At 41.5% G+C, this 16,054-nt stretch overlaps 1 protein-coding gene across 1 annotated transcript in view; it reads left to right on the top strand.

Annotated features, from left to right (window-relative positions):
* DPP4 (dipeptidyl peptidase 4) overlaps positions 1-16,054 on the top strand; it is an 83,384-nt gene that overhangs the window by 44,559 nt on the left and 22,771 nt on the right. The window contains exons 11-19 of the mRNA XM_053665143.1: positions 3,241-3,376; positions 6,396-6,440; positions 8,577-8,684; positions 8,935-9,011; positions 9,934-9,987; positions 10,361-10,482; positions 12,237-12,284; positions 12,529-12,627; positions 15,744-15,813. Coding sequence (XP_053521118.1) covers positions 3,241-3,376; positions 6,396-6,440; positions 8,577-8,684; positions 8,935-9,011; positions 9,934-9,987; positions 10,361-10,482; positions 12,237-12,284; positions 12,529-12,627; positions 15,744-15,813 — 759 coding nt within the window. The remainder of the gene's footprint in view (positions 1-3,240; positions 3,377-6,395; positions 6,441-8,576; positions 8,685-8,934; positions 9,012-9,933; positions 9,988-10,360; positions 10,483-12,236; positions 12,285-12,528; positions 12,628-15,743; positions 15,814-16,054) is intronic.

The following is a 16,054-nucleotide window of genomic DNA, read 5'->3' as shown; positions in this document are numbered from 1 at the left end:
AAAATCAGCATGTAGTGCAAAGTATAAATGATAATCCTGTTTGTTGGGATTTTCTGGTTTTAAAATGGGACTTAAACCTTTTGGTAAAAAGTACAATTGGGCCATTAGTTTCCTTATTTTTTTTTTTATGACTCACTGACATCTGGTCCTGTCAGGATCTCAGCTCAGGGGTAGAATTTGCACCCTCATTCTGTCTCCTCCTAATTCCAAATCCTGAAGGAAAGCTGTGATTGAAGAGAAATGTGTGTGTGTTAAATTGAAAAATCGCTGTGTGTTCTGCTGGTGAACTGTCATGTTGGGCACTCACAGGGCACAGAGTGCACCTTGGGCTGTGGAAGGTGGCAAAGGTAGCAAAGGATACGGGTTCATGAACCTTCGATTGAGAAATCGGCCGGGAAGATGCCAGGTGCGTGCACCAGTTTCCTGGCAGAGTTCCCAAATTCCATTACTCAATGTTTTCAAATGGGGAAAAGTTACTTTTCTATGGCTGATTTATTAACCCAATAGCATAATAAATGGCTGTTTGTAGATAAAGTGCTCAGTACCAAGCGACCCCACTAATCATGTGTAAGAGTTAACTTCCCCCCTTGTCTGTCCCTTCCCCCGCCAAGCTGTAACTGAACGCAGGTGCGGCTGCCAGTCGCTTCAAAAGCCAATATTTGAGAGGCAGATGTTGATATAAAGGAAAGTGGTATATTTTCAGGTGCTGGTAACCTGGAAGATGGGTGACTCATGTCTCAAAGTCTATCTCCCTAGGAAGATAGGGCACTCACATCTCAAGCTCATCTCTACCTCTCAGTCAAGGCAGGGGTTTTTTTAAGGAGAGAGAAGGGAACAAAACTGAGAGATCGAGGGAGGGGGTTGAAAAATTCTCAGCACAGTCCATTCTGATAATGCAAGTGATGGTCTGGTGTATGTCATCCTGGCTCCATGGGTGAAGGTCAGCGGGGAGGCCTGGAGGTGGAGTCTGTATGTTTTGAAGTTAGTGCCTAGGATTCTTATGCAAACATGCTGTTCATCTACATATTAGAATCTGCACTTATAGAAACAGTGTCAAAAGAATGGTAAGGTGGGTTACGATTTCTCCCCTTTCACTTCCCACTATTACAAGGCCACCTTAGAAAGGAGGAAGGCTCTTTCTGGAGCCTGGCGTCTGGTGATAAGCACCTGAAGGCTGGTGAGAGCCGTGTGGAAGGAGGTTTCCTAGAGACCATCATGGACAGGGGATACTTGAGTAAGACCTGAAGGAGTTAGAGCACTGCAGTTGTTTCAGACTGAACACAGGCATGCCAAGTGGAGCAGCCGGGAAAGCTCAGAGGGTGTTCATGGAGTACCAGCCAGCGAGCTGCGCAGACAAGATACTGACTATTCAGTATCTTGTTCTTAATAAGCAACGGAAAGGATTGCAGTGGAAAGGAGTCCCAGGGTGAAGGGGGTTGGTTTTCTTTCAACATCTGCCACCTATATGGGACAACCTAGAGGCCCTCATGCTCCTGGCTGCATGAACAGACTGTGTTCCCAGCTGTGAAAGGGGGATAGTGCTGTGGTGAGGGGCTTAAAGTGCTTCATGCAGCACCTGATCCATCCTAAGTGCTTAATAAGTACTCAGTCTTTGATTTAGTGTCTGAGAAGGGAATGGAAGCAGGAAGTGACCCGTGAATTCTGAGGAGGACAGAGCTATTTAGGCCACAAAAGACAGCAGAGGATTTTTCCCCCTTTCTTCAGAGCTGCGTTCCACCGAATTTTAGTGAGTGTTCGTTCTGTGCGGGTATTCTCCTAAATCCTGGTGTTATGCTGTGAACAGATAGTCGTGGTCTTACCTCAGAGAGCAGTGGGCAAAGTGACGAGAGGAGGGATGGGGGAAGCCTGTGAGGGAGAGAGCAAGGGAGGGTCTCAGAGCCTTTGTGGGGGCGGGAATACAGCCACAGGGCCAGATTAGAAGATGCGGGAAGAAAAGATTCCTTCAGAATCCTTTTGACAAAAGGACACAGGCTTTGATCCCACAGTGAAAGGGGAGATTTAAGAACAGCTGTACAAAGTCACAATGGGAGGTGGGGAGAGCAAATCAAATAAAATATCCAGAGCACACAGTGTTAGGAAGGCTACCAGCAAAGTGAATTACCAGTTCCATGCATCTCACTACAAATCAAAATGTAGTTCCAAAAACGTTTAAAGGTGTGTGTGGTGGGACAAGGCACCGCCAGAGATATCTCTATTTGAATACATTTACTTTAAAATGCCAAAGGGTTTCTTAATGTCTTCATATCACTCACAGTTTACTCTTGAGAGGTTTTATAAAAATATAAGTATTTGATTTCCAAAGTTTGCAAATATTTTTCCCCCTTTGAAAATTCAATTGAGAAAAAGGTCAGCTGTCGTTTCACCCAAACAAGAATAATTTTCTAGAGAAGCATTCAAACTACCAGAACATACTCGAAACTCAGTCAGTGTCGCTGGCCTCAAAGTAATGTTCTCACAGGACAGAAGAAAAAAGGAAGTGTCACCTTCAACTCCCAGAACCACCAAGGGCCAAGGCGAGGATGTGAAACATCCTCAGTCATGTATGCTAAACCACCATTTGATGTTAGCTGCTTTTTTCCCCGTCAAATTTATTTTAATTTCCATTTGAAATCAGATTATACTCTGAGCTTTAAGATGTAATATTCTGGTGTTAACGTAACCTGTAGAAAAATTTTATAAAAGTTAATTTCAGTCAAACAGAGGACATACCTGGAGGTAAGACCCCAACAGACTGAGAAGATGCTTTGGAAATTGGCAGTTGGCGTCTTCCTTTATGCATCTGGAGTTAAGGAGGGCGCATACGGAGAACCACCTGAAGGTGGGAGAAAGCTAGTCAGGACTGTGATTGGATTAGGGGATAGTTAACACAATTATGTGCTCTCTTGAGGGTGGTTTTTCTTTTGAGGGGCTGAAAAGAGACCTTTCTAAGGTGCACTAAAACAACAGGCAAGGCTTCCTCAAGGCAAAGATAAACCTTTTACTGAAGAAGTTAGACTGGGGCATGACTGCCCACCGTGGCCTCCCCAGTTAGGAATTTATGGTCAGATCACCCTGTGAGGTTACTTTCCATAGAACCCTTTTTTTATACAATGGTATTACATGCTTTCAATAACCATTTAAAACTGTATTTCCTTTAAGATTCATTGCATTGAGTAAAATGTCCATTTGTGCCAGGATGTGCAAATGATTATTCTCTCCTTCCTCCTTCCTTTCTTCCAGGGATCACTATTTGTGTGAAGTGACATGGGTAACCGAAGAAAGGGTCTCTTTGCAGTGGCTCCGGAGGATGCAGAACTATTCAGTAATAGATATCTGTGACTATGAGGAGTCCAGTGGAAGATGGGATTGCTTGGTGGTAAGGTTAAATGGGATGTTCTGTTTCTGAGGTTACATGTCATCACTGAGGAGCACAGGGAGAGAGTAACAGTTTGGGGGTCAGGATATGAACTTTGAACTTCTATTCTTTCCAACTCTTTGACCCTCAGGCAGTGAGTAAGTCTTGACTAATTTTTAGCAATCTGGTATCTGTTGGTGCTTCTGTTTCACGTTCACTCACTAGTTACACTGTTTTAGTTGTGGATGCTATCACTTGGGAAGGGTGGTGATTGGAAACCGAGGAGACAGAATTTGATGTCAACATTCAAAAGTCCAAGAGCACCAGGCTCTGAAAGGTCAATGAAGTGTATTTCAATAGAGAAAATACAGGAAATGGAGAATGACAGGCTGAGTATATACATGAGACAAATCTATACTGTACCAGCAAAAAGCTGGTAGGCAGCAAAAAGCTTTAGAATTTAAATAGATAACTGCCAGTCTGAGTGGGTGGCAACACTGAAGCACATGCAAGTTTGATCCAACCTTGAGGTGCTGGGATGGGGTAGGGTGAGGGCACAGCCAGGGTGACAGGTGCACTGGCCTGCAGTGCCCGTGGCGTTATGGATGGAAAATCAGGACAAATTCACACGGACTACCAAGTCCTGTGGAGGAAAAGGGATGGCGCAGCTACTCCCTCAAGGGGGGGAGAGCCTCAGAACAGCCTGGCCACCCTCTCAAGAAGAGAGTGCCCCGACCCTTGCCTAGACAGGCTTTTATTGTTTTTTTTTTGCACAGGAGTTCAGATACAGCTTATTAATCACTGTCAGGCAGTAAACAGTAGATAGCATACAAACTGTTAGGGTTTTTTCTAAGTCAGGGTCTATCAGCTAAAAGGCTACAAAACTTTGGGAAAACAAACTCATTTTCTGCCCAGACCTTTATCATTTAACTAAGAGCATTCTTAGCAAAGCAGGCTTCACAGCATTTTACGTATCCTTTCTCAGGCCTGATCACCTGGGGAGCCCACTATTCCCAGCACAGGGCTGCACCACCCTCTGCCACTGTTTTCAGGCTTAAGTCAAGCAGAGGAGGCAGACAGCCAAGGAATTCTCAGAGACTTCTCTCAGAGAGACTGAGGACTCAGGCTTCGTCAAAGTGGGGGGTGAGGGTCTATCACCCCCTCTTTCTTGCAGCCCCCTGAGTCCTTCCTTGAGGGCCTCCCAAGTGATCATGTCTGGCTTAGGTTGCCCCCCCTCTGAGGGGTGGTACCCATCATTGACTAACCGACCAAATGTTGGGGGCCAGAGATGGATGAAACAGAAGCAGCACTCCTGCCAGGGAGATAAGCTTTGTCTCCTTAGTGGCTTTTGGTCCGAAGGTCGCTCACTCAGCTTTAGCCATGGGGGGGTTACAGCTCCTGAAACCAGACAGGGCAGTTCCCAACACCAGGCGACCACAAGGTGCAGCCAGGCTGGTGGATCAGGGTTAAAGCTCCTTCAGGGGCCAAGTCTCCACAGGAGGAGTAAAGCCTGTGGAAGTTTGCGGCATAAATCAGGAATACTTCTATAAACTGCTTTTTTGGTAATGGGTCCTGTGCACCTCCCCTAGCTGTTTCCATCCTAGTTAGGTACAGGACAGGTTATTACCTTAGACAGTTTGGGCAACCCACATTTTGATTCATTCATTCGTGTCTTTATGGAGCAGGCATTGAATATCTATTACGTTCCAAGCTCTGTGCTGAGCATTGGGAAGGAAGGGAGGGAGGAAGGAAGGAAGGAAGGAAGGAAGGAAGGAAGGAAGGAAGGAAGGAAGGAAGGAAGGAAGGAAGGAAGGAAGGAAGGATTCAATGGCATGCCTGATAAAATCCCCCAGATTTTATCTTCTATTAAGAATTTCCATTATAAAAGTCAGTAATAATAGTTACCATTTCTTGAATAGTCACAGTAGCCACACACGGTGGAGACTGAGGCTTGGTAAGGTTAGGGAGGTTGCTCTGATCACATGGCAGCCAGAACGCACACTGTAAAACCAAAGTTCTTTGATTTCTGCCAATTAAACTACCCTAATACCAGGGCATTGTGCCCTAAAAAGATGCAAGCCAAGTGCAAGGAATGTAGAGTAAAGGAATATGACCGACTTGACTGAGGACAGATATAGTGGGGTGGGTTGGGAGATGTTGTGGGAGAGACCTGGAGCCTTCTGGAATAAAGTGTCCATATGCAGGGCAGATAAGGGCATAAAGCCCCTCTGAGCAGAGGTTGTGCATTGTGAACAGCTTGGAGCATGCAGGGGCTGCAGATACACAGGACTAGGGCTTGGGAGAGAAGGATAATAGTGAGAACTGAAGTCAGAGATCCAAATTAAGGCACAGGTGCCCTTCTGAGGAGTTTGGACATATCTTGTGAGACATGGGGAGCTATTTTGTGGTTTTAGAGAGGAGAGGATCATAATGAAATAGACCTATCTGTTGTCAAATGATACAGGTTGTGGGCTGAGCAGAGTGGAGAGCTGCCTGAAAGAAGGGAAGAACAGCAGAGTGTCCAACCAGGAGATTAGGGTAACATACCAAGCAAAGCCTGAGACCACGAACTAAGGCAGGAGTGGTGGACAAAGACGAGAGAAGTCAAAGAACCAGATGACAGGGCTGAAGTGGGTGACTGGCTCCTTAGAAGAGTAGGAGTATTGAATAATTCCCAGGTCTATGGCTTGGGTGAACTGGCCATCCACCAGGGGAAGAATGGAGGAGTAAGAACAAGCTGGTCAGGAGGGAGGAGAGATAATGAGATTATCCTCAGTTCTGTACCAGTTGAACTGAAATGCTGGTAGGGCTTCCAAGACGGCAGGTGGCTTTTGACCCAGAATAGAGCTCTAGGTAAGAGAGGTAAATGATATAATATAGTTATATATTTAAAAAATGCCAACATAGATACAAGTATATGAATGGAGAAGTTTTTAATTATTTTAAGTGAAATTTTATTTATATTACCACAAATTGTTACTAAAAGATTGAACTCATATCTCACTCCCTTTTAAAACACTTTTCCTTTTTTCCTCCTTAGAGACGACAGCGTATTGAAGAGAGTACTACTGGCTGGGTTGGAAGAGTAAGTATTTAAGAGTTATGGGTTTTTCTGTAGTATGCATCACATACTCAGAGCTATTTCATATGTGGATATAACAAACAAGGGCCCTATGCGATTTGTTAATAATAGAGATATTTGTTGACCTGTTTCTCGAAATACTTAAATGCTCCCTGCAGAGATATCTTCTTATAGAAAATATTTAACATAGTCAGTTGGAAAAAGTAAGGGGGCAAGTGGAAAATCAATGAAGAGCATACACTTGATCTCAGCCAAAAGGCCGAGAAGTGATAATGAGGAGCAGGCAAAACAAAAAGCATACTCTGGGCAAATTGTAGCTCCTGGTATGTTAAAAACAACCATTGCTGAAAGGCAGCCAAGATACTGAATGTGCTTGTTGACCTCATATTTGAAGCTATGTGCTTCAGAGACAGAAAACATGATTTGCATTTATAGCCTGCACGAACGCAGAAGATGGGACTACTTGGACACCCAGCAGAAATTCAGTGGCATACACTTCATCCTCCCATGCAGCTCTCTTTGGAGGAATTCATACTCATGTGGGTTCACACTTTGATAGTCCCCAGATGCAAAGCTGAATCCAAGAAAGCACAATGACCCTCAGAGATTTCTCAGGCTTTTCACTCCCAGCATGCTCCACCTGGGGCAGCATCATTGACCATGGAGCTGTAAGCTATGGAATGAAGCAAGTTGATGAAGGAACTCCAGCCATCATGGCACCTCATGTGAAAGGTGAAGATGGAATCTCACCTAATTTTTGTGACCACTTCCATTAAGTCCCCTTTAAGAGAGAAACGACGTGACACAAAACACGTCAAGATTTCACCTCTCATTGGGTATTGATGAGAGGGCCCCCAGTTCAAGAACTTGGCCCCTTCCAGCTGGGCCGGGAGCTCCGAGAGTATTCACACGTCCTTTTTCCTCAGGCATTGATTGGGCAGAGGGGAGAGGTTTGCCAACATGAAAAGTGGTTTCCTCCATGGCAAGAGACGTGCTACACTTCCTCACGACTCTCTGAAAAAAATATGTTTTTTCCTCTCTGTATTTAACCAGACAGATGCCACTTTTCACACATTTCTCCTAGGCACAACTCCATCCAGGGGAAACAGGGAAATGTATTAAAAAGATAAGGCTGTGAACACAGGTCTAGAGAGGGGAATGTGTTTCCGAGCTCTGTAATGAGAACACCAAGTGTACTGCACGCCTCAGCTTGCTCCATAAATGAATTTGCTTTGAATCACTAAATAGAGCAGGGAAGCATTTTTCTTCATTCCCAAAATGGGAGCTGAGGAGAGGGGAAACATCGAGGAAAAGTGCACCAACAATTTTAAAAGACCATCTCCTACCTGCTCTCCAATGTGGTGAAGAAATCTAAGTTGTTAAGTGGCGGATTCTTTTCAGGCTGGGGCAGATACTATCTTGCTTGAACTATATTCCATTCTGATAATTATCTTTATTGAACTGTAAAAAATGGAAATTCTGTTCTGTATTTTCATACAACTACTTTTGGTAAACTGTTGATCTTATTTAGCAAAATGAAAAGACTTATAATAAAATGATAACCCTCTGAATGCTTCTGTACTGAAATATAAGACACATTTCTTATGGTATCTGGTCCAGAAATAATGAAAGACTTTCTGACTTTCAAAAAGAAATCTGTGTAAAATATAGGCAAAGGAAAAAAATCCCTCAAATTACAAGCCACTGCCAACCTGAAACAGTCAAATATAATATTAGTGTGTTTTGAGAAAGCACGTTTGTGACATGGAGGAAATTTACTTCTTGAAACTGAAAAGCCAGTGCTAACATTTACACCCTTGTAGTCAGTCAGGAGTCAGAGTTATCCCCCAAAGAGAGAAGGTGTCCAAGAAGAGCAGTAACCACCGCCATGTGTCGGGTATCTTGTGGCAGCCTCTTTCTGGGCCTTCCCTCATTCACTCCTCACAAAAGAATTCTCGAGGCATTAGGTCTTTTTGTCTGCATTTTCTAGAAGGAGAATTTTTTTTCAAGACACTGTGGTTTCATTTGGCAAGTAAATGAAGCATGGGTTTTATGCATAGGTGTTTTCATTTCTAAAACTAAAGTTGGTACTGAGATGAGACTAATGTGCTTTAACATTTTTTTCCTAATATTTTCCAGTTTAAGCCTGCAGAGCCCCACTTCACCTCTGACGGGAATAGCTTCTACAAGATCATCAGCAATAGTGAAGGCTACAAACACATTTGTCTTTTCCAAGTAGACGAGAAAGTAAGTATTCTTACACAATTCCTTTCAGGTTCATCTCCCCTCCCCATTTTTTTAAAAACTGACTTGAAGTAATCGATGAATGTGTACAAATAATCAGGCTATTTCAAATTCCTGGGTGGCGTCCAGTAAGGTGGATGGGGTAGGGGGACCCAAGAAAAAGACTTGAGGTTATCTGAACTTCTGATATAAGTGATTTAATCCTCTTCTTAATCTTGGTTGGAGAGAGTCTGATCAACCTTTTTTTTTTAAGCCTAATCAGAATTGCACATTTATTACAAACGGAGCCTGGGAAGTCATCAGTATAGAAGCCCTTACCAACGACTACCTGTGAGTACTCTAGGAGGTGAACGTGTTTGTCACGATCATGCCCTCTTTGCTGAGAAATAGGGAGAAATCTCATACAAATAAAGAGTAGTCTGTTTGGAATGTGTTCAGGACTTTTTTTCTTTTTAACATATGGAAGCCTTAATGATTTTCACATATGCTTAGCAGATTTGATACCCTGCCACCAAGCAGCTCTACCTCTTGCTCTTACCTGCTTTGCATTAGAAGAGCTGTAGCCTCTTTTTCTGAACCATCTTGGAACAGCGAACCAGCACCCAGGGGCACTTTGTTCCGTTCAACTGGCACTGAATGTTGCGAAGGCTCGACGAGGCTATTTTCTCTGTCCATGTCTCGGCCTTCCTCTGGGAACGGGAGAGCTTCTCGGAGGCTGTCAGCTCCCCCAAGCTGGTGGGGAAGGGAGTGTTAATGTTCATTAGAATCTCAGGCGCGTTTATAATTCCTTTCCCGTCTCACCATGGAAGAATGCGCCCACTGCCCCTAGCAGTTTCTGAAGGGTCTCTTTCGAAGTGGCTCTGCTGCTCTCGGGAAGACGGGCCTGCTGCCGCCTAGCAGTTTGTGTTATAAATCAGAAAATAGGGAAAGCGTCACGGGCAAATGGTGTCTCAAATTTAGGTTAGTTGTCCAGTTAAATTTTTCTTACAAAAGACTTCTTTTGCGATGTTAATTGCCACTTTAGTTAAGGGAGCACTCCCTGCATTGAGATATTTTAGTCTGATAAATAAAAAGAATCTCCTATTTAGAGATGATGGGGAAGACGGCGTCTGGGGGCAAGAGGGCAGGGAAAAGAATGAAAGAAGAGCAAGCACTTGGATGAGCACTAATGCTTGGTGTTAGGTTACATGGAGTGTACTTGACTTTTCTTAAAGAACATAATTAATATATACTTCATTTCTTTTCTTCCCAGATACTACATTAGTAATGAATATAATGGAAAACCAGGACAAAGAAATCTTTATAAGTAAGATATTTATCAAGTTGACTTGAGTCTTTTAAGCTGGTGCAACATTCCTTGACTCTTTTTTCATGGGGTAGGGTAAGGGGGAACTTGTCCTAACTAATATATTAAACTGAATTTGCTCCCAAATGCTTTTATTCCTTTAGAAATCAATCTGCATGTCAACAAAAGAGAATGATTTCATTAGATGTTTTGTGATATTTCCAAACAATGGGAGGTTTGAGGTTATTGATCAATTGTTGTATATTTTTTACACTTTTAAAAGTTTTTAAGGATTGTTTTGGCAATCTGACATCTTGGAATATATGGCATTATTCGATTTCTGTCTTTCACTTACCCTCTAACCAAACACTTAATTTCCATCATTGGTTTACAGAATCCAACTCAGTAACTACACAAAGGTGACGTGTGTTACTTGTGAGCTGCACCCAGAAAGGTGTCAGTACTATTCTGTATCATTTAGTAAAGAAGCAAAGTACTATCAGCTGAGATGTTCGGGTAAGTCTGAACTGGCTACAAGGCGGCAGAGCAGCAGCGGGTCCCACAGTGTCTGTCTGAAGTAGCTCCTCCACCCCTGCCTGTGAGCCTTCACTCCCCTCGCACTCCCCGGCTGATGGCCCCTCCTCTCTCTGGAAAACCTTCTTACCACCCTCCTGGCTTAGTGTCTCCATCCCTAAAGTCTCTCTTTCTGTGTCCAGTTTAGGAAACATTCTTTCCGTCCTGCTCAGTTCTCTCCTTTTGAATCCGAGTTCTTGAAATTATGTAAGTCCTCATCTTGTCACTCATGTCTGAATGGTGAGTTAATCACCTTTCTTTCCCCTTCTAACCAAGAGGCTTCTTTAGACCCAAAATAATCATACCCCAGAGCTCATGTGTAACAGAGGCACCTCATCCTTATATATGCACATACAGTGTTGTTTTAATTATCATTTTTGCACCTGCCCTTTTTCATGAGAAATGTATGTGAATGGTGCCTGTTACCCAGCTTGTTCACTGCTTTGTCTTCTGTTTCTATTGTTATTATTGTTTTCTTTACTGTAAATGAAGAAGCCTGAACAAGGAGAGCCAACAGAACTTCCAAAGGTCGCATAGCTACTAAAGGCAGAATTTGAACACAGGCCTCTGCCTCCCAAGCCCTCCGTTAAGCACTGTGCTGAATTACTTCTCAGCTGAATTACCTCTCAAAGTGACAGAAAGAATCTGGGTCTTCTGAACAGAACTGTTTCTCACCAAAATGGGGACTCCAAATCAGTTATCTGAATCTTTCTTTACTGGCATATTTTATTTACTCTTATATTTTTCTCAATGGCTCTTTATTATGGCTGTTTTCAGTCACCATTTCTTGGGCAGGTGTTTTATAATAAGCATTGTGCTAAAAGTTTTATATTCATGATCTTGTTTGATCCTTGGGAAAACTCTAAAATGTAGGTAATATTATGTTCACTTTATACGAGGAGATTGAAGCATAGATATATTGTCCTAAGTCACAGGGCAGGTAAGCCAGGATTCAAACCCAGGTCTGTATAATGCCTTCAACTGTGGTTCCGATCAAGTAAAAATTAATATTATACAAATATATAAAATTAAATAGCTCAGAAAATAGCTTTTCTATGCATTACCTTCTACTCTGCAGCTACCACAGTTGGGATAAATAGTGAAGATATGGAAGGGTGAGAAAAACACTTTTGCATGCCAGGAAGGAATTGCTTAGCCAAGTCAGGCATTCTGCAGATGTGCCCAGGCTCCAGGCCTCCGCAGTGTAGGCGGCGGGAGGGAAATCGGCCCCTCCCCTGGGTGAGGCTGCCTCCAGAGCCCCGCCCTGTGGGGGCAGGCCCTGGGGGCAGGCCCTGAGGTCGGACCCTCCCCAAATTGTGGATTTAGAGCAGGGCAGCACATCAGCTCTCCAGGGGACCCATGGCTTAGTACACAAATAAAGAAATTAGGCACAGAAATGATAACGTGACCAAGGCACCAGCAGGTCCAGAAGTTCATTTCTTCATTCTCCTGAGCTCTGTACCTTTCTGGTAATATTTCTCATGCTCACATTCAAATTGCACTTATTTTAAGGAAGGAAAAGAAGCTAACACTTATCAAGTCCTTTATCCATTATGATATTTATTCTATCAAAGTTAAATAGTATCGAAATTATGTCAAAGTTAAATAGTAATAAATGCTATTTTTGAAACATATGCTATCTTCTTTTTTTTTAAGAGTACTTCACTAAAATGTATTTTTCCTGATTGTGTTAACAGGCCCTGGGCTCCCCCTGTATACTCTGCATAGCAGCAGCAATGATACAGGTATTTTCTCTTATTTCACCATTCATTTGTTTTTTAGGAAAGCGTGTGTAAATAGAACCAAAGTCTACTTAGGGTATTGAGATTTTCTTTGGGTTTAGAGTGTCTTAACAATGACATTGAACACAAGGTTTATAACCTGAAGCATGTATAGTCCCATCAGTGAATTGCCCACTTGTTTGTTATGCTTTGCACAATCCAGCTTCTTCACATTGTAATGAATTTCCATATCTTGAATATTGTTTAGAACTGAGAGTTCTGGAAGACAATTCAGCTTTGAAAAAAATGCTAGAGGATGTCCAGATGCCAAAAAAAGAACTGAACTTTATTACTTTGAATGAAACAAGTAAGTTAAATTTCTCTTGGAATAGATAGAACTTTTCATGAAAACACCAATAAAAATAAAACTAAGTATAATAACTTGATCTGAAAATATGTATTTCATAGTATATTAACTCTAATTTAAAATTATTTTCCTATGAAATGTTTTGTCACAAGAACTACTAACTAGTTTTACATTCTTTTGCATTAAAATACAGCATCATTTATCTCAATTGTAACTCTGTTTTCCTATTAAGTCTTAATTGTGTCTTTAACTTAACAATATTCTCATGTACGTTGCCTTAACCCAAAGAGATAAAAAATATCTAAGATGATTGTATAGCAAAAATTAAGGCTGACTATAAAATGTTGAAACTTCAGTCTCAGGAGATAAATCTTTTTTTTTAATTAAATTTTATTTAGTTACTTTTCAAGTACATTTTTTTTTAATCTATTTCTCCCATCCCACCCCACCCCACCCCGCCCAGTCTCCCCCCTCCCTCCCATTCCCCCCCCCAGTCCTCATCCCTGTGTCTTTCATACTTGTTCCTCAAAATCCCTCCCCCTTTTTTCCCCTTAAGTTCCCTTCCCTCTCCCCTCTGGTCGCTGCCCACTTGTTCTCTATTTCAGTGTCTTTGTTTTTATTCTGTTTGCTTGTTTGTTTTATTCTTTAGCTTCCTGTCAAAGGTGAGATCATATGGTATTTGTCCTTCAATGCCTGGCCTATTTCACTCAGCATAATGCTTTCCAGTTCCATCCATGTTGCTGCAAAAGGTAGTAGCTTCAGGAGATAAATCTTGAATTTGTCTCCACCCTTATGCCTCAAGAGTTAGCCCAGTTCCTGGCCTGATTGCTTGATCATGGATTATATTCAGGGACCACTAAGAAAAATGGGTTTCTTTGAGGAGAAAATCTTGTAATTTGTTTATTTTATTTGCTTGCTTTTTATTTTATTTGCTTGCTTTTTTTAAAGGGCTGACAATTCATAAATAAGCAGGAAACCCATCAGCAGGATTTATTTTTGATTTTTAAAATATAAGATAATGATAGAAAAGGCTCAACTCATCTAATTTTTTGATATAATACAGTGTAGAATTTTTATTTATTTTTATTTTTAATATATTTTATTGATTATGCCATTACAGTTGTCCCATTCCCCCCTTCATTCCCCTCCACCCTGCACACCCCCTCCCACCCACATTCCCCCCTTTAGTTTATGATCATGTGTCTCAAGTTCTTCAGATTCTATATTTCCCATACTATTCTTGCCCTCCCCTTATCTATTTTCTACCTACCATCTATGCTACTTATTTTCTGTACCTTCTTCCCCCTTCTCCTTCTCCCACTCCCCTGTTGCTAACCCTACATGTGATCTCCAATTCTATGGTTCACTCCTGATCTAGCTGTCCTCTTAGTTTGCTTTTGTTTTAGGTGTGGTTGTTAATAACTGTGAGTTAGCTGTCCTTTCACTGTTCATATTTTTTATCTTCTTTTTCTTAGATAAGTCCTTTTTATCAACTCATCTAACTTTAAATGTCTAACTTTAAAAGCACTGCAGAGTGTAGGGTGCTTCTGAAGAACAGCCTAGAACGCTGCTGTTCAAACAGTACACATTATATGTCTCCTGCCCTGTTACCTTGTTAGCGTGCACATTCTGGTCAGGGTGGGCCCAGGATTCTGAGCTTGTCAGAAATTCCCAAGTACTGCCAGAGCAGCTGCCCCTTGATTCAGGCTCAACTGGCAAGGGCATCGAGTTCTGGAGAGCTCACTAGACTGCCAGGTGCAGAAAGCACTGAATACTGAAATGTGACCTTCTCTTTTAGTTGGTGAACAGTGGGGAGCTCCAAAGGTTTTACAGTCAAAGAAACCAGAAGTTTGGGTGGATAATATGATAGAAAAGGAAGGGTATAGCTGCCAGAAGGGGAGGGTCCAGATGGAAGGTGATTATACCTTTCAAATTCTGGCAACAGAAGGCCCTGGGAAGTCTGCTAGGAGGGGGAAAGGGGAGATGGGACTAGAGATTAGAAACAATCCCCCAAAGAACCGGCTGCATACCCTCAAAAAGATGGAACTAAAATACTTCCAATCCACTAGTGCTGATTCTAACTAAAGACAGATCAAAGTATGTGTTTGGCATATTCATTAAAAGCATTATAATCAACCAATAATTTGAAATGTAATAGGGACTAAAATTTTTGTCCTTATAAGCACATTTAATCAAAAGGAATAAAACAATTAGTAAAATAGAAATTGAAGAAACTCTGCATAAAGATTTGACTCCTACATCTTTCTTTTTTTCATCAGCTAGAATAATTGTAACAGAAAATAAAAACAAAGATAAACACAAGGAAGAAGTCTTTCTAGAGAGAAGGAAAATTTTCCCCAAAGGTCAAATCTATTGAAGCTGGAGGTGATCTTGTTAGAATATGGAACTATCACTTATTTCTCGTTTAGATTTATTAGTCAAGTTCATTATCCTGAATTTGGGAGCAAAGAAAACCAATTCATTACTTAGGGACAAGTTTTATTAAACTGGGGTTAAATCCAGCACAGAGAACCAAACAGGTCTGTGAGAGGTCACTAAAGCGTGCACAGCAGTTTGCTCTGTGTGAACCTGAGTTCCTGCTGTGAAACGCACAGCTGCAAACGGGAACTGCACTCTGCGGTCTGAGATGGCAAAGAATTACCAAAGAATTACCAAAATGTCATTAAAATAGAGTTGGGGCCAACTAAATATCCTAAATATCTTCAAGGAAATACAAGAAGAGGAAAACATTTTGGAGGCAAACTTAGAACATAAGCCATAAACAAACTAGATAAGTAGACCCGATAACAGAAATAGAACCATGAAAACAAAACATTAGCAATTTTGAAATACACTTTTATCTTACAAGACACTGATGTACTTAACAGATACATTGAAACAACTCATATTGTTTAATCTAAACTAGTATTTTAACCTGAAAGAGAATGGTTTTATTTCTTAAAAGCATGCTGAATGCAAATGGTTTATTTTCCTTTTCTATTTAAATTTTAAAAACTGTTCAACTCTAGATATAATTTATCACTAACAGATAAGGAACCAAAATCATGTGCTAATCATTGTTCTTAATTCACTAATTAATCTTTCTGTTTGTTTAGAATTTTGGTATCAGATGATCTTGCCTCCTAATTTTGATAAATCCAAGAAATATCCTCTACTATTAGAAGTGTAAGTATTCAAGAGGAGGGAACTAAAAATTTAGAAATTAACTATCATACTTTTTTTGGCCCAATGTAGCTTACTGAAAAATGAAGCAAAACACAGCCTTTCTCTCTCCCTCGATCACTGTGCTGCAGTTTTACTATTTCCTCCACCTATTTTGCAATCACAGACCCAAACATGCATCTTCTACCTTCTTTGTAATGGAGAAGAGAGACCCTCTTCTTTCATCACACAAGCGTATGGACTT

This window comes from Artibeus jamaicensis, unplaced genomic scaffold (genome assembly GCF_021234435.1).
Source record: "Artibeus jamaicensis isolate MK-2021 breed Jamaican fruit bat unplaced genomic scaffold, CSHL_Jam_final contig_391, whole genome shotgun sequence".
In the NCBI taxonomy this organism is placed as follows: Eukaryota; Metazoa; Chordata; class Mammalia; order Chiroptera; family Phyllostomidae; genus Artibeus; species Artibeus jamaicensis.
Note: the sequence above shows the minus strand (reverse complement) of the source record. Positions and strands in the feature narration are given on the sequence as shown.